The sequence below is a fragment of the Chlorocebus sabaeus genome, chromosome 24 (genome assembly GCF_047675955.1).
Source record: "Chlorocebus sabaeus isolate Y175 chromosome 24, mChlSab1.0.hap1, whole genome shotgun sequence".
Taxonomy (NCBI): Eukaryota; Metazoa; Chordata; class Mammalia; order Primates; family Cercopithecidae; genus Chlorocebus; species Chlorocebus sabaeus.
In genome coordinates, this window is record NC_132927.1 from 67,039,222 (window position 1) to 67,061,174 (window position 21,953).

Genomic DNA, 21,953 nt, shown 5'->3' on the forward strand with positions numbered 1-21,953 from the left:
GGGACTACAGGTGCCCACTACCACACCTGGCTAATTTTTTTTTTTTTTTTTTTTTTTTTTTTTAGTAGAGATAGGGTTTCACCATGTTAGCCAGGATGGTCTCGATCTCCTGACCTCGTGATCTGCCTGCCTCGGCCTCCCAAAGTGCTGGGATTACAGGCGTGAGCCACTGCCGCCTGCCTGCTGCTACTCTCTTTAAATTCACAAGTCAAAGTATTTCTCAGTGGAAAGCCTACTTGTGGCTCACGTAAAAACCAATGTTCTCCAAGCATACTGTCTATATTTGCTGAGAGTCAGCAGCTCTTCAAAAGACCCCGTTGTTTGCCAAACCCCAAACATCCTAGAGGTCTTGAAACCTTAGTCTCCAAACAGAGTGAAAGTAATTGCTAGCTCCCTAACCCGCAAGCTTTGGGGAAAAGAAAGGTAGAAGGTACATGATAAACGAGACATTGAAGAATGAGGTGGGCAACCCTAGCTTGTGAACCGGATCCCAGCATCTTATAGAAATTGCCCAGCTCCGTCCTGACTTAGCCCTCAGCTCTACACCCCCGACTCTCCGGGAGTTCCTCCTCTCTGGGAACCTCATTTCCACCCACTACAGGCTCCTCCACTCATCCGTCACGTGCCAGAGATGCACGCAGCGCCATCCGAGCCACACGCCTTTCTCTCTTAGGTCTCTTGAGATGACCACATCCATCCCTAAGAGCCTGAAAATCATCAGTATGCTGCCAACGCCCAAGTTTATAGCTGTCGTCAAGACTTTCTCTGTGAATTTCAGACTCACGTATCCAACTGCTGCACTTGGAGGTCCAGCACGGAAACTTTTAAAAATCATCCCTCATTGGCTTTTTAGCATAGTTTTAATTTTGACATGCCATGATTATTTTAAAGCAAAAAATTCAGTATGGCACAAAAAAGAAATAAAAAAATCACCTCACAATTCCATCACACAAAAATAACCACAGTTAACATTTATTGAACGACAATCCAGATATCTTTGTGGACACATGTATCAAGCAGAGAAAGACAAAAACCATTTTACAAAAAAAAATGAGACCATGTTATATATGCTAGTTTTAAATTTAAACCATTATATTTAATTTAGTTAAATTTAACAGAAGGAACTAAAGTGTAACCAAAGTTACACTTTAGAAAGTTTGTCCCTCCTAATTATTTCTCAGCTATGTCTGTGACTATCCATTTCTACTACCATTACCTCATCTGAGCTGCCAGGACTTCCTGTCAGATTTCTATAGCAGTCTCCTGAATGGAGTCTCCACATCCTCTCTTGCTTCCCTATTTCCCTCACTCTTTATAAGCAGCCTGAATATATATATATACACACACACACATACACACACACACACACACACATATATGTGTATATTTATAGTCTCATTCTGTCACCCAAGTTGGAGGGCAGTGGCATGATCATGGCTCCCTGCAGCCTCAACTTCCCAGGCTCAAATGATCCTCCCACCTCAGCCTCCCAAGTAGCTGAGACGACAGGTGTGTGCCACCACACTCGGCTAATTTTTGTATTTTTTGTAGAGATGAGGTTTCACCATGTTGCCCAGGCTGGTCTTGAACTCCTGAGCTCAAGCAATCCAACTGCCTCCGCCTCTCAAAGTGCTGGGATTACAGGCATGAGCCACTGCGCCTGGCTCCTGAATAATTTTTCATGATCCAATCTGGATCTTGTTGCTCTTAGGCTCTTTTTCCTCTTTCTCACCTCTCAGACATCAGCTTGCTTCTGCTTCTTGCTTCCTCCAAAGGAAGCGAGCGTTTTCTAACAACCAGCATGAAGGAAGTCTGCCCTATTTGCCTGCCCACAGCGCCCTTTCCTATTCCTTCATTGCATTTGGCATTGTTATTTCTTCACTTGATTTCTGACTGTCTGTCTCCACTGTGCTACAAATTCCACAAAGTCAGAGGCCTCGCCTATTTTACTTATCCAGTGTCTACTGCAGTGTCTAGCGCAGGATAAGCATTCAATATACATAGAAAATGAATAAATTTTCAAGGCCAACCATAAATGCAGAGAAAAGGCAACAGGAAAGTAACCCACTGTGTCTTAGGCACCATGTGGGTACGTGGCTATCTCATGTCTTCCTCCACAAAAACCCACCGAGATACACACCATTATCCTCTCTTTACCAGATGGGAAATGGAGACAGCTCCACCGAGTGAGGTGCCTGAATCGTGTGGCTTGAGAGCGGTGGAGCTGGTGCAGAAACCCAGGTCCCCCTGACTCCACAGCCCAGCTCCTTCCCCTTCATCTGTGTCTGCTTGCAGAGCAAAGTCCAAAACACAAGGGCAGCCAGGAGGTGGCTTAAGGTTATAAATGGGAAGAATGGGAAAGATGCAAGAGAAGCTTCGGAGGGACTAGCATAGCTCAGGGCTGACACTGAAGTCTAAGCATCTTGAACTTAATCCCTTTCTCACAAAAAGACTCCAACACATGGGCCTGGGCAGAAGCATTGTTTGGCAGTGCTGAAGCCACCACTTGTTCTGTGGATAAACACTTCCAGTGAGGAGACTGCCAACAAGCGTCCTTAACAAGCGCAGCTGGCTCTGGCAGAAGCAAGTACCCAATGACCGAGGAAGCACGGGGGAAGGGGCCGAAGATTTCAGTCAAAAGACCAAGGCATGAGGTCTGGTTCTGACACTGCTCACCCACCATTCATGGACTTAGGACAACACCTCTGACCTCACAGACCTTCACTGCCCTCATCTATATAACGGGGATAATAATACCTACCTCACAAGGTTGAATTGCAAATGAGAAACTTCATGAGCAAATATTATATATTATTATACAAATATTACAATCCTTAATGGAGCTATATTAACTGCATGAATAAATATTATACATTATTGTACAAATAGTATAATCCTTAATGGAGATATATTAAAGAGTTATCTTTAAATAGAAACAAAATAAAAATCTTTATTTCTTAACATCATTTTATAAATTATGGTAATAAGGCATGAGAGAGATAAACGGAAAATATTAGAAAGGAGGAAACAAGACAGGAGTGATGGCTCATGCTTATAATCCTAGCACTGTGGGAGACTGAGGTGGGTGGATTGCTCGAGCTCAGGAGTTCAAGACCAGCCTGGCCAACATGGCAAAACCCCGTCTCTACTAAAAATACAAAAACTTAGCCAGGTGCGGTGGCGCGTGCCTGTAGACCCAGCTACTCAGTAGGCTCAGGCATGATAATTGCTTGAACCTGGGAGGCGGAGATTGCAGTGAGCCAAGATTGCGCCACTGCACACCAGCCTGAGCAACAGAGCTAGACTCTGTCTCCAAAAAAGAAAGGAGGAAACAACGACGAAAATCATTCCACCGCATAGATCCACAGGCTGCAATGAGCTATGACCACTATCATTCTTTGAAAAGCATCAGCTCTGTTTCTCTGTTTCTATAGAAGAGTTCAGTATTGTGGACAATAACCACCATCCTTGCCATCCTCAACACTGCTATCCTTGTCAGCCTTCAAGATGCTGCTCAGGTGTCATCTCTTCCAGGAGACATCCCTGAACTCCCACCTGGCCCAAGACCTTTTCTGGAGCTCCCAGAGTTCTCTGAGACTTCCCACCACAGCACTACTCCTGGCTAAGGACCTGTGTCCTCATGAGCTTCTTTTTAAATTTTTATTTATTTATTTGTTTGTTTATTTTGGAGATGGAGCTCCTGTCACCCAGGCTAGAGTACAGTGGCACAATCTCAGCTCACTGCAGCCTCCACCTCCCGGGTTCAACTGATTCTCCTGCCTCAGCCTCCCAAGTAGCTGGGATTATAGGCATGTGCCACCACACCCAGCTAATTTTTATATTTTAGATTTCACCATGTTGGCCAGGCTGGTCTTGAACTCCTGACCTCAGGTGATCCGCCCGCCTCGGCCTCCCAAAGTGCTAGGATTACAGGCGTGAGCCACTTAAGGGAAGGCTCTGTGCCATACCCATTCTAGTGCCCCTGCAGTCAAACAGTATCCAGAACATGGAAGGCACTCAATACATGATTGTGCAAGTGAATTAAAACATCACAGGCATTCTTATATGTTAAAATATAATTTCAAAATGATCCAGGCCAGGCACAGTGGCTCACGCCTATAATCCCAGCACTTTGAGAGGCCAAGAAAGGTGGATTGCTCGAGACCAGGAGTTTGAGACCAGTGTGGGCAAGATGGTGAGACCCTCATCTCTACAAAAATGTTTACAATTAGCCAGGTGTGGTGGTGTGTACCTGTAGTCCAAGCTACTAGGGAGGCTGAGGCAGGAGGATTGCTTGAGTCCAAGAGCTTGAGGTTGCCGTGAGCTATGATCACACTACTGCACTCCAGCCGGGGTGACAGAGTGAGAACTTGTCTCAAAACAAAACAAAACAAAACAAAAAAAACCTTTTCACAAAGCAATAAAACTAGAAAAGATCTGAGAATAAAACCACCTACTGGCCAGGTACAGTGGCTCACACCTGTAATGTCAGCACTTTGGAAGGCCAAGGTGGGTGGATCGCTTGAGGTCCAGAGTTCGAGATCAGCCTGGGCAATACACCAAAACCTCATCACTTTTTTAAAATAATTTTTTTTTAAAAAACCACTAAAGTCTATAGAACAAAAAATCTTCACAAAATAGGAAAAGGGTCATAGATGACAGGAGACTAAACATAATTCTCCAAATTAATGTATGGAATTAAAAATTCAACCAAATCCCAAAAGGATTTTTCTTGAACTTAACAAAATTATTCTAAAATTTATCTGGCAGTATTAGAATGAGATAAGAACAAAGGATAATCTGAAAATTAAAAGTAATGAGTAGTTACTAATCATTTAAATGTTAAAACCTACCATAAAGAAATGCGTATTAAACAGTGTCATGTTGGTACAACACAGATTAGTGCAACAAAATTAAAAAGCCAGAAATTACTGTAGTATCCAGAATTTTATCAAATGACTAAAAATATATGACAGAAAATATGAAAAGGAAAGATCATCTTAAAGTAGCACTGAAATTTGGGAATTTGGGAAATTTTAATTTTAATTGGGAAAAATTAATTTAGAGCTATATATATATATACCAAAATGAACCCCAACTATATTTGGAAATTAAAAGTTTTTGTGTTTGTTTTTGTTTTTAAAGGTTTCTCTGCACATAGTGAAAAAATTGTTGTTGTTGTTGTTGTTGTTGTTTTAAAAAGGGGGAGGAGGCCGGGGGCGGTGCCTGTGATCACAGCACTTTGCAAGGCCAAGATGGGTGAATCACGTGGTCAGGAGTTCGAGAGCAGCCTGGCCAACATGGTGAAACCCGATCTCTACTAAAAATACTAAAAAAAAAAAAAAAAAAAAAAGGCAGGGGGCGTGGGTGGGAAATGGGGCCAGGCTTGGTGGCTCATGCATGTAATCACAGTACTTTGGGAGACCAAGGCAGGAGGATCGCTTGAAGGCAGGAGTTCAAGACCAGCCTGGACAACAAAGTGAGAACCTGTCTCTACAAAAAATTTAAAAATAGGCCAGACACAGTGGCATGTGGCTGTAGTCCCAGTTAACTGGGAGGCTGGGGCAGGAGGGACAGGAGGATCTCTTGAGCCCAGGAGTTTGAGGGTGCAGCAAGCTATGATCATGCCACTACACTCTAACCTGAGCAACAAAGCAAGACCCTCTTTAAAAAAAAAAGTATATATATATATATACATATACACACACACACATATATATGGAAAATGGTTGAAAATTATCAAATCAAATCCTAGAGAGGTTTATTCCAACATTCAAGTTTTAAAAACAGTAAAATAAAATATAATTAAAAAGATAACCAGATTCAACTACATACAGATTCAAAATTTATAAGCAACTTAAACATGGAAAATTACTGGTTAGGAAAATATTCAGAGCAAATATGATAAAGAGTTAACATACTTATGACATAGTTTATTCAAACTGTAAGAAAAACAACACTTCCAAAAATTAGACAAAAAGGATAAGCAGACAAAAAAGGGTTAAACATAAAGTTACCACATGACCCAGAAATTCCACTGGTAAATACACTGAAGAAAACTGAAAACATATGTCTACACAGGAACCTGCATACAAATATTTATAGCAGTATCATTCATAATAGCCAAAAAGTAAAAGCAACCCAAATGCATATGAATTGGTGAATGGATAAATACAACGTAGCACATATCCACACAATGGCACAATGATTTAAACAATGTAAAGAAACAAAGCACTGATACATGTTACTACATGAATGAATTTTCAGAACATGATGCTATGCCACAGAAGCCAGTCATAAAAGATCATATATTGTATGATTCTACTTCTTTTCTTTTCCTTTTTTGTGATGGAGTCTCTCTCTGTCGCCCAGGCAGGAGTGCAGTGGCACAATCTCAGCTCACTGCAACCTCCACCTCCCGGTTCAAGCAATTTTCTTGCCTCACCTCAGCCTCCTGAGTAGCTGGGACCACAGGTGCCCACCATCACACCCGGCTAATTTTTGTATTTTTAGTAGAGATGGGGGTTTCACCATATGGGCCAGGCTGGTCTCGAACTCCGGACCTTGTGATCCACCCGCCTTGGCCTCCCAAAGTGCTGGGATTACAGGCGTGAGCCACTGCACCCGACGTATGATTCTATTTCTATGAAATGTCCAGAATATGCAAATCTACAGAGAAAGACGGCCGATTAATAGTTGCCTAGGGCTGGGGAGGCTGGACATAAAATGGGGATTGACTGCTAATGAGTGCAAGGTTTCTTTCTGAGGTGATGAAAATCTGGAATTAAAGATTGGTGATGGTTACCGAACTCTGGAAATATGTTGAAAACCACTGAATGATTTAAATGGGTGAATTGTATGGTAACAGTGATGCTATTTTTGAGAAAAGAAAATAGAAATATAACTAGTATATAACTAGTATATACTACTAGTAATATAACTAGCATAAAAAAAAATTCAACCTCACTGGTAATCGAAAAAACGTAAACTAAACTTGCAAAGTACCATTTTTATCTAGCAATTTTGGTAAAATAACTTTTAAACAATAGCAGCCCTGTCAAGGTTGCAAAGAAACCACTACTCTCCTATACGGTCATAGGTAGAAGAAATTAGTAGAGGCCAGGTGCAGTGGCTCATGCGTATAATCCCAGCACTTTGGGAGGCCAAGGTCTCGCATCACCTGAGGTCAGGAGTTCCAGACCAGCCTGGCCAACATGGTGAAACCCTGTCTCTACTAAAAATACAAAAATAAGCCGGGCATGGTGGCAGGTGCCTGTAATCTCAGCTACTTGGGAGGCTGAGGCAGGAGAATCGCTTGAACCCGGGAGGCGGAGGTTGCAGTGAGCCGAGACCACGCCATTGCACTCCAGCCTGGGAGACAAGAACGAAACTCCGGTTCAAAAAAAAAGAGGTTAGTGTAACTTGTAGAAAGCAACTGGACACAATACGTAGTAACAAGAATAGTAAAAATATCCTCAAGTCTGAGAATTTGTCCTTAGGGAATAACGTAAAGCAAGAGAAAAAGCAACCCGAAGGAAGTTGGTGTGGAAGCATTATTTACAACAGCTTAAACGCAACAATAGGTTCATCATAGTGCAGAGGCCACACATGTGAGACCAGCCTGGGCAACACAGAGAGACCTCATCTCTACAAACATAAGAAAATTAGCTGGGCATGGTGGTGTGTGCCTGTGGTCCCAGCTACTTGGGAGGCTGGGGTAAGAGGATTTCTTCGGTCTGCGAGGTTGAAGCTGCAGTGAGCCAAGATCGCACCACTGCACTCCAGCCTGGGCGACAGAGCGAAACCCTGCCTCAAAACAAAACAAAACAAGAAAACACAGACAGAAAATATATAAAAATTAACATAAGCAACTGCTCTTGCCTGGTATCCAGACTCTCCCAACTCAGTTTTCACTGTGTGGTAGCCTCCTAATCCGGGCTCCCAGATAAAGGGCTCAAAGTCAGAAGTGCCTAGAGCAGAAGTACCTGCCTAGCCAGTCAGTTTCTGGACATCTCTTGAAGGAAATATTACATCAAGCTATGAACTGTCCCCTTCTGGCTTCGGCCTGAGTGAAAAGGTAGGCCTGAAATGGGAAGGAAAGGAGGCATCGGCCTTTTCTTTAATGTCTCACATTTTAAAGTCAGAAGCACAATCACCTGGCCCTCTAGAGACACAGCTCCGCCTTTCTCAGCAGCAGCACTGAGTGCTTTTCCTAGGACACCTGGTTCCAGTTCAAGACCTGCAGTAACCTGCGTCTAATCCAGTTCAGAATCCTGCATCTAATCCAGTTCAGAATCCAACACCTCAGCAACATCACTGCAAGTCCCTCCTGCCAGGAGAACATAATCCACTCAAGGCATGGCCAGGCTGCCAGTGAAATCTAGGTGGGGCACTGTAATATTTGGGGACCTGGTGTTTCTTCTAGAAACTTTAGCACTAAAACAGCCAATAAAATGTTATGGGTACCCCATAACTTAGCATTAACTTCTTTTCTAAAATAGGGTGTAGAGAAATGAACTGTCAGCAGAAGGTCAAGTTCCACCCTGGCTCTACTCCTGCTCAAGAGAGCCATAACCAGCTGGTTGGCTGATGTGTGCAAAGGACAGAGACAGGATTATTTCATCTGCCAACAGCAGGGCTCATATTATGATATCCAAGGGTGAAGTCATCTTTATTCCCATCACTGCACCACTAGAAGCTCCTTGCGGGGCAGATAACTTTATTTACTGTTGGCATAATGCTATCATCGGAAGATAAACTAATCAAGGCCATCCTATGCTATTTCTAATTCTATCTGCTCTAATGTAACTTATTTGGTTAAATTATTTTATTTGCTCGATTTTAGGGGTAGTGTATCTGTTATTCCCCTTCAGCAAACAAACTATCAGAGACTATTCGCAGGTTTCCCCGTGACTCTGATATAACAAAAACAACATTAAACAAATCTTTGATGCACACAGCTTTCCTTTATTCCCATTTTCTCGGCCCCGCCTCTGTGTCTGGAACCAGAGGGCAGAGGAAACCTGGAAAGCTCCTAGGTCCTGCCTGGCACATGCTGGTGCTCTCAGCAAGGGCCACTTCTCTCGCCCCAGGAAACCAGGCAAGTCAGGCAGAATGAGCCCAGCCCTGGAAGCACACAGAAACAAACCAAGGTCAAACGACCAGGAGTGAACAGAGAAGTCCAGACACGGGGACTCCAGGCCAAACGTTGTTCCACTGGCTTCAGCACAAGAAAGGAAAGGCAAATTCTCATGAACAAATTATTGCGTAAACATTCCCCTGAAAGTATTTAACTTTTTTTATTTTTTATTTTTTTGAGATGGAGTCTCACTCTGTTGCCCAGGCTGGAGTGCAGTGGTGCAATCTCGGCTCACTGCAATGTCCGCCTCCTGGGTTCATGCGATTCTCCTGCCTCAGCCTCCCAAGTAGCTGGGATTATAGGCTCCTGCCACCACACCCAGCTAATTTTTGTATTTTCAGTGGAGACAGGGTTTCACCATGTTGGCCAGGCTGGTCTCAAACTCCTGACCTCAGGTGATCTGCCCACCTCATCCTCCCAAAGTGCTGGGATTACAGGTGTGAGCCACCACACCCGGCCTCTTTAACCTTTTTAACAAAATAGTATGTTTATAATATTATATATTTTAACCTAAATATCTGAAATTGTCCAAAGTTAAGAAAGATTCTACAGCCAGGTGACACAGGAACAGATAAGAGCAAGAGAGCTGACATTCACTGCACGCTGACAATGTGCTGGGAGGCACATAAGTTAACCCACCTCACCTCACAGCAGCCTCATGGCAACTAGGACTACAGTTTTACAGACGAGGATCCTGAGATACAGAGAGGCTGAGCAACCTGCCCAAAGTCCCACAGCTAAATGGGGCAAGGCCAGGGTCCCAACACTGACAATCACTCCCCGCAGTGCTCTGCAGCCTCCCACAGCTTCTGTCAGCTGCCTCGAGGAGAAGTCAGTCAGTCCTCGTTCTGAAGTGTCACTGCCCTTCAGGAAACCAACAACTCAGAACATCCCAGAACATCACTGAACATCCCTACTACCAGAGGAACTCAAAGAACGGCACTCCCTCAGAAGCACAATTATGAAAAGTCACTGGTCACAACACTCCCAACTGTCTCCAAAAATCCTCCCCAAATTTTACTCTTGCTAGTGAATAAAGTTCAAAGCCAGTACTAACAAATAAAATGCCCAAAGTCCCCAGCAAGCAGAAGTTTCTTCACTCCAGAATGGCAGGGAAGTGACAGGGCACCATGGAGAGGCCGCCTCCACCCAGCAGAGCAAACAGAACAGCGTGTGTGATTACCTGGCAGGGCTGCTCCCAGAACAAAGCCCTATTTGCCTTGGCTTGCTCAAGGCTTTTATCGGATTCCATTCCCTTTTCTGTTTTCAATTCAACATAATTCTTATTGAGTTCAAAATTAAGTCAATTAAGTTCAAAATTTAAAAAAAGAAAAAGGCCCATCAAGTATCTCTTGCATAGCACACAACCATCTTGCCACATAAAAACCTGTGAACTTCCACCAAGCCCGTTGGTCACCTAAGGAAGGTTATTCTCCCCGCTAACCTTCTGCTTAATCAACAGTTAATTTCTTGAGTACTTACTACAGTCAAAATAGATGTTGGGTTCATTCAATCTCTCTCATTGCTAATATCTCAGCTTGCTGAAATCTGGGGAGGTCCAAACTGGTTTCCCAAAAAAGAAAACTCATGCTGAAAAATCAGAGACAGAAATTTGAAAATTGCATACCTACGCTGAGATTTAACCTTAGGCTAAAGAAGCTGCTTCCCAAATGCTACCAAAAGCTAAAGCTTACTTGGTCAAATAAAACATACTTATTGACTTTTTTTTTTTTTTTTTAGTGTAGTGATTCAATCATAGCTCACTGCAGCCTCAAACTTCTGGGCTCAAGCAATCCTCCCACCTCAGCCTCCCAAGTAGCTGGGACTACAGGCACGTGCCACCATGCCTAGCTAATCTCTTTTCTTTTCTTTCTTTCTTTTATTTTCTTTCTCTCTCTCACCTTCCCTCTGTTCCTCCCTCCCTCCTTTCTTTCTCTCTTTCTTTTCTCTCTGTCTCTCCTTCTCTCCCTCCTTTCTTTCTTTCTCTCTCTTTCTTTTTTTGTAGAGACAAGGTCTCACTATGTTGACCAGGCTGATCTTAAACTTCTGGCCTCAGGTGATCCTCCTCCCTCAGCCTCTGAAAGTGCTGGGATTACAGGCATGAGCCATCACACCCAGCCTTATTGAGCACTTTCTCTAAGTAAGAGTGTGGTGAAATGACATGCTTTTTCTTTGTTTGCAGCTGCCTGGGAAAATGAAGTGAGCCAGCACTAAACTAGGTGTCATGTGAGTTGTGTTCTAAAACTAGTTTTAGGCCTAACTTTCTGTGTGTGCCTGGGCTCTCCCTTTGTAGACCTCAAGTTTCTTCTCAAAATCCACATCCTATGATCACCATTTCCCCAAAATCAAAGGAAAGGATTTCTTTTAAATCCTACAACTATACAAGTCTCCTTCATGGTCCTGCTGAAGAACCCAGCACTGAATGGGGCATTGTGAGTGAACATAACAGAAGTGTATTCAGATCTACCAATTCCTACATCACTACAGACGTATGTAACAGATGAGCCTCCTTTCTCCCAGCCAGGAGAAGACGGCTCCAAAGTGACAGGGCTGGACAACAGTGGAGAGTAAGCAGCAAGATAGGGCCCTAAGTGGCCAGGGCTGTGTAGTCAGCGGGAACAGCTCAGTTGGGATAAGCAGACTTCTCCACTGCCAAACACGGGCCATCAAGGAGGCAGACAGTGGAAATAATGGGGGTTTTTTAAGCAGCCTGGATGATCATTCCTTTAAAGCTCATATCATAAATTCTGAATAACAACAACAAAAAATTCTCTTCTCATAGCAACCTTCTGATAGAACATAATTTTGGCAAGACAGGCATGTATCTTCCTGAATTCCCAGATACCTTAAACCATGGCTTATAATCCATTCTGGTTGAGGCCAGGTCAAATGTTATTCCCATCACTCTCTCCACCTCTCCTGCTGTGATTCTCACTCTAATCTCCCTGCCTCCTAAAAAAGCAATTCTGATGCACATCATATGCACCAACACATGACAACACGATTTATGAAAAAAAGTTACTTCCTGTCTGTCCATGTATAAAGTAACAAAAGCAGGGAGACTCTGGCAGTCTCTCTCTATTCTAATCCTTATAAAAACAAGGAGCCCAGAAAATTGCTGGAAAACAAGACCTCCAATCATTGTCAAAGTCTCACAGGATTTCTAATCACTTCCAACACTCTCACAGGGTACATCTCTGGGTTTGAAGGGGTCAATAGCAGTGTCCTTGGTGAGAGCGCCAGGAAACACTGCCAGCAACAGCAACTGCTAGGAGCTATTGTTATTAATAAAAATAAGTGACATTTACCAAGAATCCAATATGTTCCCGAATCTGGGCTAAGTGCCTTTATTCACAAGACCTTATGTAATCCTCACAAAAACTTTATGAAGTAGGAACTATGATTATGTTCTTTTTATGGATGGAAAAACCGAGGCTAAGAGGTGAAGAAACTTAGTAAAGAGCAGAACCCAAAGATGAGAATCGGAAACAGGCATGTTGCCTCCACCTCCCTGGCCCCATCCAGCTTCCAGCCTCCAACCTCCTCTGTCTGAAGCTGCGAGCTCAGAGCCCCGAGCTCGCTCGTTCTCTGCTCAGAGGCCCTCTTGTCAGCTGCTCTTTTCCATCACCCATACCACAGGCGAAGCGCTGACGGCTGAGAGCAGACCATCCCTGATGGTCTCCAGGGATACTTGACATACTCAGCTCAGTCCACTTTGGTCCACATCCCCAGCAGACCTTAGCCACATCTGTCAAGGTAAAGCCTCCCAAACCCCAGACGAACAGATCTTGGCATAGTTCATACAAGTACAAATGAAGCTCAACCCATTTTATTAGGAAAACAGGGGTGGCTGGCCAGCTTCAGAGTGCTGAAGGTATGAACAGATGCACACTGTCATTTCTGCTCAGAGGATGCTAAAATGCTTCACAAACATTGAACCATTTAGTTTTCTTTCTTTCTCTCTCTCTCCCTCCCTCCCTCCCTCTCTCCCTCCCTCTCTCCCTCCCTCTCTCTCTCTCTCTCTCTCTCTCTTCCTTTCTTTTTGTAAGATTGAGTTTAGCTCTTTTGCCCAGGCTAGAGTAAAGTGGTGCAATCTTGGCTCACTGCAACCTCCATCTCCTGGGTTCAAGCAATTCTCCTGCCTCAGCCTCCTAAGTAGCTGAGATTATAGATGCCCGCCACCACACCTAGCTAATTTTTGTATTTTAAGTAGAGACAGGGTTTCACCATGTTGGCCAGGCTGGTCTTGAACTCCTGACCTCAGATGACCCACTCGCCTCAGCCTCCCAAAGTGCTAGGATTACAGGCATAAGCCACCACGCCGGCCCAACCATCTATTTTTCATAAGGTACAGCAATCACTACCATCCTCTCCTTGGCTTTAAGGAGTACAAGTGAAGCTTTGCACAGAGAGACAGACAAATTGAAAGCTTCCTAGAGATTAATCACAGCTGTCCCCTATCTGATTCGGGGGAAAACGTTATCAGGAACAAACACATGGTCCTCACTTACCCTTTCTATCTCTTGGAGGTACAGGAGTGCAATGTCCCCTGCTTTCTCATAACAGGTGATGACATCCTGTTCCCGGTCCACATGGAGATTACTGGTAGAAGAAGAAATAGGCAGCTTCTCCAAACAAAGTCCTTAAAAAAAATCAGACACAAAAACTGAGTGAGTTTTTTTTCATAAGACTTCATTTTTTAATATTGCTCTAGAGGGCCAGAAGATGGTTGTAGAATATCATGTTGTTTGCAAATAGACAGTTTACGTCCTCCTTTTCAATCTGGATGCTTTTTATTTCTATTGATTGCCTTATTGCACTGGCAGGAATCGCCAGTACTATGCTGAATAGAAGTGGCGACAGCAACTGCCAGCCGTGGTGGCGCACACCTGCGATCCCAGCTGCTTGGGAGGCTGAGGTGGGAGGATCGCTTGAGCCCAGTAGTTCCAGACTGCAGTGAGCCATGACTGCACCACTGTACTCCAGCCTGGGCAACAGATGGAGACCCCGTCTTTCATTAAAAAAAAAGAAGAAGAAGAAAGAAAAAGTGGTGAGAATAAATATCCCTATCTTATTCCTGATCTTAGGGAGAAAACATTCAGTCAGAAAGCATTAAGTTTGAGATTATAAGTTTGTCTTAGACACCCTTTACCAGGTTGAGGAAGGTGCCTTCTACACCAATTTTGCTGAGAGTTTCTATCAAGAATCAATGTTGGATTTGCTCAAATCCTTTCTCCATGTTCATTGAGATAATGATATAGCTTTTTCACTTTTAGTTTTTAAATGTGGTAAGTTACATCGACTGATCGTCGAATGTTAAACCAACCTTCCTTTCGCAGCAAAAACACCACTTGGCCAGATGAATTATCCTTTTTTATATTTTTGTATTTGATTTGTTAAAATTTGCCTTCAGTTTTTTTTGTTTTGTTTTTTTTTTTTGGAGATGTAGTCTCACTCTGTCACCCAGGCTGGAGTGCAGCGGCGCAACCTCAGCTCACTGCAACCTCCACCTCCTGAGTTCAAGCAATTCTCCTCTCTCAGCCTCCCAAGTAGCTGGGACTACGGGTGCATTCCACTATGCCTGGCTAATTTTTTTTTTTTTTAATTTTTAGTAGAGGCGGGGTTTCACCATGTGGGCCAGTCTGGTGTCGAACTCCTGACCTCAGGTGATCTGCCTGATTCAGCCTCCCAAAGTGCTGGGATTACAGGTGTGAGCCACCGTGCCTGGCCTCAAATTTTGTCATTTATGTTTCTGAGGACTATTTGCCTAAAGTTTCCTTGAAATGCCTCCGTACCTGGTTTTGATATCAGGTAAATACTAACCTCACAAAATGACTTGAGAAATATTCCCTCTCCTTCGATTTTCTGAGAGTGTTTGTGTAGAATTGATATTATTTTGTACTTAAATGTTTGATAGAATTCACCAGTAAAGCCATCTGGACCTGGAGTTTTCTTTATGGGCAGCTTTTCAATTACAAATTCTATTTCTTTGATATAGGGTCATTCAGATTATCTCTTTCTTCTTGAGTGAGCTTTAGTAGTTTATATCTTCCAAATAGTTTGTCCATTTCTTTTGAGTTGTCAAATTTATTGGTATAGAGCTGTCCATAATATTCCATAATCCTTTAGTACCTGTAGAATCTCTAGTAGATGGCACCTCCCTCATTCCTGATATTGGCAATTTCTATCTTTTCTTCCTGATATCAGAGGTTTGCCAATTTTACTGAAATTCTCAGTAAAGATTTCTTGATTTCATTGACTTTGGTTTCATTGATTTTTCTCTATCCTTCTGTTTTCGATTTCATTTATTTCCACTCTGATCTTTATTATGTCCTTTCTCCTGAATACATAGGGCTTTATTTGCACTTACTATTCTAGTTTCTTGAGGTGGAAATTATTAATTTTGGACCTTTTTTCTTTCCTAATATAGGTATTTAGTGTCCGCAATTTCTCTGTAAGGACTGCTTTAGCAGCATCCTACAAATTTTGATATTCAGTTCACAATATTTTCTAATTTAACTTTTGCTTTCTTCTTTAGAAGTGTGTTATTTAGTTTCCAAATATTTGGGAGTTTTCCAAGATCTTTCTTTTACTGATTTCCAAGTTAATTCCATCATGATCTGTGCAGTAAAGGGCTGACTTAGAGCTTTGGGATATTTAAACCCTATACATTCCAAAGGGAGGACTGGCCCTTACCAGTTCCTGGGAGAAAAACTCTTAAGCCCTCGGAATATCCTACCTGACAAGTGTCTTTGTTTATTTGGGGCCTTAAGCCATACCAGATAGTTTATGCTAACAATGTCATTTAAGGCAGAGGACTACAGCCATGCTGTATCAGTCTGATCTCTGGAGGGGCTGGAGACTGACTAAGGTCAGTAACATGGGTGCTCCATGCCTATATGACTGACCCCTAATAAAATCCCTGGGCACCAAGGCAGCTCAGGTGATCTTCCTTGATTGGCAATATTTCAAAAGTGCTGTCACACTTCACTGCAGGGAGAATTAAGCACTGTCCATAGGACTCCACTGGGAGAAGAAAACCGGAAGCTTGAGCCTGGTCTCTCCTGAATTCTGCCCTATGTGCCTTTTTGCTTTTACTGATTTTAATCTGTATCCATTTGCTGTAATAAACTGTAACCATGAGTATAGCAGCTTTTCTAAGCTATGAGAGTCTTTCCAATACATCAATGCCTGATGGTAGTCTTGAGGACCTCTGACACAGTCCAGAGAACACACTCAAAGTCTCCTCATTTTGTTAAAACTTGTTTCTGACCCTGCATATGGTCAATCTTGGTAAATGTTACATTTGAAAAGAATATGACTCTGTTGTTGTTGGGTGGAATGTCATATAAATGTCGATTAGGTCAAGTTGGTATATTGTGTTGTCTCAAGGCATCTATATCCTTACCAATCATCTGTCCACTTGCTTTATCATTTATTGAAACACGGATATTGCAATCCCCAAGCATAACTGTGCATTTGCCTATTTCTCCTTGAAGTTCTATCAGTTTTTGTTTCATGTATTTTAGAGCCCTGTTATTAAGATCATAAACCTTTGGAATTGTTACATTATTTTGATGGACTGACATCTTTGCTCTAAAACCTGCTTTGTCTGATATTAATATAGATACTATAGCCTTCATTTGATTAGTGTTAGCATGGTAAATTTTTTCATCCCTTTACTTTTAATCTCTTGTGTCTTGGTATTTAAAGTGTATTTCTTGTAGCCAGTAGAGTTGAGTTTTGTTTATTTTCCAATCTGACAATCTCTACCTTTTAAATAGGGTATTTAAATCATTTATATTTAATGTAATTTTTTCAACAGATTGGTTTAAATCGACCACTTTGCTATTTGTTTTTCATTTGTTCCATCTGTTCTATTTTTCCTTTTTCTCCTTTTATCTGTCATCTATTTGAGAATTTTTACATTTTATTTTATTTATTGGCTTTTCACTAAAATTGTTATTTTCTATGTCAGTGATTGCTTCAGGGTTTAATTTGGCATAGTCTACTTTGTTTTGTTTTGTTTGGGATGGAGTTTCACTGTCGCCCAGGCTGGAGTACAGTGGCGTGATCTTGGCTCACTGCAACCTCCACCTCCTGGGTTCAAGCGATTCTCGTGACTCAGCCTCCCAGTAGCTGGGACTACAGGTGCGCAAAATCACACCCAGCTAATGTTTTTTCTTTTTTTAGTAGAGACGGGGTTTTACAATGTTGGCCAGTCTGGTCTCGAACTCCTGACTTCAAGTAATCCACCTGTGTCGGCTTCCCAAAGTGCTGGGATTACAGGCTTGAGCTACCATGCCCAGCCCCTACTTTAAATGATATTATACTACTTCACATATAGTATAAGACCTTTACAATTGCATACTTCCATTTCTCCCCTCCCAGCCTTTATTATCTTATGTACATTTTATTTTTACACAGGTTAAAAACCTTACCCTATGTGGTTATTATTTTTGTTTAGTCAATTTATTTAAACATTTAGATCATAAGGAAAAATTATTATATATTCACCAAATTATAATTTCCAGCTGTCTTTGTTCTTTTGTGTAAATTCATATTTCTTCCTGGTATCAACATTTCTTGTGGGGTAGTTCTGCTCCCGCTGATTTCTTTCAGCTACTCTCTGCCTTGAAAATGCTTACTTTAGCTCTAATTTTAGAGAGAGATTTCACAGAGTATGGAATTCAGGGTTAAGTTTGCTTTTTTCCCCTCCATTACTCTCAAAGGTGCTGCTCCACTGTATTCTCACTTGCCTAGTTTCTGACAATAATTCTGCTATCACCCTTATGTTTGTTCATTTGTATATAATGTGTCTTTTTTTCTGGCTGCTTTTAAGATTTTATCTTTATCACTGGTTATGAGCAATTTAGATTATGAAGTGCTTGGGCTTTGTTGAGCTTCCTGGAACTGATGGTTTATAGTTTCCATAAAATTTGAAAAACATCCAGCCATTTTTTCCTTCAAAAATGTTTATGTCACCCTCTTCCTTCCTTAGGGGACTTTACGTACATATTAGACCATGTGAAGTTGTCCTACAGATCACTTATGGTGTTTCCACTTAAAAAATAATAATTTTTTTTTTTTTTTTTTTTTTTTTTTTTTGTGAGATGGAGTTTCACTCTTGTTGCCCAGGCTGGAGTGCAATGGGTTCAAGCGATTCTCCTGCTTCAACCTCCCGAGTAGCTGGGATTACAGGCATGCACCACCACGCCTGGCTAATTTTGTATTTTTAGTAGAGACAGGGTTTCTCCATGTTCGTCAGGCTGGTCTCAAACTCCTGACCTCAGGCAATCCACCTGCCTCAGCCTCCCAAAGTACTGGGATTACAGGCGTGAGCCACCATGCCCAGCCAATAATAATAATTTTTCTTTCTTTCATTTTGGATAATTTCTATTGCTATGTCTTCAAGTTCACTAATCTTTTCCTTTGTAATGTCTAATCTGCCATTAATCACATCCAGTGTACTTTTCATATCAAACATGGTAGTTTTCATCTCTAGAAATTTGATGTAGGTCTATTTTTATCATCCACATCTCTACTGAACTTTCTGAAATAAGGAATACGGTTCTAATAACTTTCAATGGCCCTCCAGCCTAGGTGCTCAACGTTCATTCTCTTTCCAGTTAGCACCAATGTTGTTTATGCAATTGAAAATAATCAGTAAGTAGCCTCTCTCTAGTGTGAACTGTTATAACCTCTTGACATTTTCATTGGAAGAGAATATCAATAAAAGGAACAAATTCACCATTTGCCAGAATAGTTCCAAAGCTACTCAAAAGCAAATCACAAATGTGGAAGCATTACCTTCCCAAATATGCTTTAAGTGCTCACTTGTGCAAAATTAAAACCACCAAAAGCAACAAAAAGAGATAGATTGTTTCATAGTCTGCCTTCTGCTTATATGAAAAGCAAGAATATTGTGCAACTTGACATCAGGGATTTAATATCTAAAAAACTAATTCCCCAGAGTATGTCAAAGGGTCAGGAAAAATTGAGTGTACTTTTAGGCATTTTGTACTGCTTCAGGCTGGACTCTGACCACTAATGCTCATGAAAATGACCAAGGCTCTCAGAGACCTGCCAAGCCCAGTGAATCAAAGAAAGGCCAAATCCAGTTCAACAAAATTTTACTATTATCTATATTTTATTGTATTCTAAAATACTTGAAAACCAATCATCTAGGGCAGCAATCCACAGTCATGTATGGTCAGTAAGAAGACTCAAACCAGCTACACAACTTAATCCTCCACAGTGAGGAGAAACTAGTGTTTCCTGTGGGGTCATGTTCTAATTAGGCAGGTATGTGGACACCCAAAGTCTGAGCTGGCAAATTGATTCCTAGCAACAAGTCCATTCTTGGACAGGAGGTCCTTTGAGGTATTAAATTAATTAAGTATTGTTCCTTTCCCTCTCCCAAATGCTATGGCATTTATTCCATGTGCCACTGGACACATCTCAGAGCAATGGCATAGTCTTGATTTATCACAGGGAGTTTGTGCCTACGCAGCTCAGTTCCAGAAAATTTAGTTCTCTGTCAGAAGCTATTTACAGGCCCTCTGGACTGGTCTATAAATTTTCGAGAGTCCAGGATCATATCAACACTGTCTGAGAAGCAGAGTCCTGAGGTCATGGACAAAATTGGTCCCCATTAAAATGTCAGATGATGTACTGTCAATTTGGGAAGCTATCATCAATAATGTTTTTAGTTATTTTCCTTTTTTCCAGAGACATGCATGACAAAAGTAAGTGAAAAGCAGACTTGAAAAATAGTGGTACGACAGCAATGCCTAGTAAACATCTCAATAAGATCTACATTTCCAAAGTGAAAGCTATGTACAAAAAGGGTGGAAATTCAGTGCTTTCTCATCAACCATGACCAGCTCTAAAGCATGAGTGCTAAAAGTGGCTGGCTGAGTTGTGTGATTTAAAGAATAACGAATTGCCACACAACCCAAAACTTATCTCCCTGCCACACAAGAGCGTTCCCAGAGATAAACTCACTTCTGAAATGCCCTTTCTAAGAAGAGTAACACATTTTACTTTATTTTTAAGAGATAGGGTTTTACTCTGACTACCAGGTTGGAGTACGGTGGCATAATCACAGCTCACTGCAGCCTTGAACTCCTGGGCTCAAAGCAATCCTCCTGCCTCAGCCTCCTGAGTAGCTAGGACTACAGGTGTGTGCCACCGCACCTTGCTAATTTCTTTTTATTTATTTATTTTTTATTTTTTGTAGAGACAGTGTCTCACTATGTTGTCCAAGCTGGTCTCAAACTCCTGGCCTCAAGAGATCCTCCTGCCTTGGCCTCCCAAAGTGCTGGGATTATAGACATGAGCCACTGGCCCTAGCCTAGGTAACACATTTTAAATAAATTAACGATGATAAAATTATAATTACACTTGCTTTCAAACCCCTTCCATGTGCCTGTTTGGTCCTGTTCAATAGGTACTATTCTCCTCTCTTATCTTGTGGGAAAAGAATGAGAGTCTCAGAAAAGTTAAGTGACTTGCCCAAGGTCTACGCAGGAGTCAGAAGTGGAAGCCCCTTATAAGGGAGCCCATTAGCTGGGGCCAATGCATCCTGCTCTGGGTAATGTTCTAGAGGGGCAACAAGAACTTCTGAGTGCACAGGGTGGAGTGTGGAAAGCAAAGGTGTTAGACAGAGGCCAGTAGACCAATGGGACATCATACTGGGAGGGGTACTGGGCAGCTAGCTGAGAAGCAGGCTGAGGACCCTCTATACTTTTAAGAGCTCAAACATGCCCAGCCTCTGAACTGTTCTATTTAGGTGTGACTAACAGAGTATAGAATAACAAACCGGACTCTCCACTCCTTGCTTCCTTCCACATCGAGATTAAGGGCCTGGTGCAGAGGCTCATGCCTGTAATCTTAACAATTTGGGAGGCCAAGGTGGGAGCACTGCTTGAGCTCAGGAGTTCGAGACCAGCCTGCATAACATATTGAGACCCCATCTCTACAAAAAATTTAATTTAAAAAAAGAAAGATTCAGGCTCAATACCTCTGACAGGGAACTATTTTCTCTCCCCAAGGTCTTTAGATTCTCTAGAAGTTTGGCTGAGGACGTGGAGAGAGCTACACATCTCATTGCCTGAAAATCCAGTGATTACTGAGGGGTTAGCACCCCAAATTCTTTCATGTCTGTCTAAATTTGAGATCCCTCAGCTAGGAGCCTTATCTGGGTATGTAAGACTTCAGTTTCAATAATAATAAAGGTTGATTTATCAAAGCCCTACTCAGCACCCAGCACTAGGCCTGGGATATGACAGACACTATTTCTAATTCCCACAGCCACCCTGAGAGGAAGGTGTTAACACCACCTTATAGATAAGACTGAATTAAGGGCTCCAAAGCTAGTAAATGATAAAGGCAGGTTCCGACCCCTGGTCTATCTGACTACAAAGTGCTGCTCACAATCTCCTGTCTCACTGAGCTGTTGACAGCAGCCTATTTAGTGTTCAATAACAGCAATGACAATAAAAATGAGTTTCAAATTGAAAAGGCAAGAAATCAAAGTCTAGAACTTTAGGGTACTGATTTTCTTTCCTACCAAGAGCTGTATCACCCTGGGCAATTCCCCGGATCGCTGGGCCTCCTGTTCCTTATCTGTGTCATGAAGGGTTGAACTACAGAGATACTGCCTTGAGCTGCACAACTCTAAGAGACTAACAGCCAAAACAAATATTTTGATTTTTCTGAACTGCATTGAAATGGACAGGAAATTAATTCCTTGTAAAGTTATGTAATGCAAGAAAAGACTATAAAATATAATGACATGAACTATGTACTA

General features: G+C 42.0%; 1 protein-coding gene across 3 annotated transcripts in view; it reads right to left on the minus strand.

Annotated features, from left to right (window-relative positions):
• Window positions 1-21,953, minus strand: part of TTC7B (tetratricopeptide repeat domain 7B) — a 271,311-nt gene that overhangs the window by 189,915 nt on the left and 59,443 nt on the right. For all 3 annotated transcript variants that reach the window (XM_037984383.2, XM_007987574.3, XM_037984385.2), the window contains exon 4: window positions 13,651-13,781. In XM_037984383.2, coding sequence (XP_037840311.1) covers window positions 13,651-13,781 — 131 coding nt within the window. The remainder of the gene's footprint in view (window positions 1-13,650; window positions 13,782-21,953) is intronic.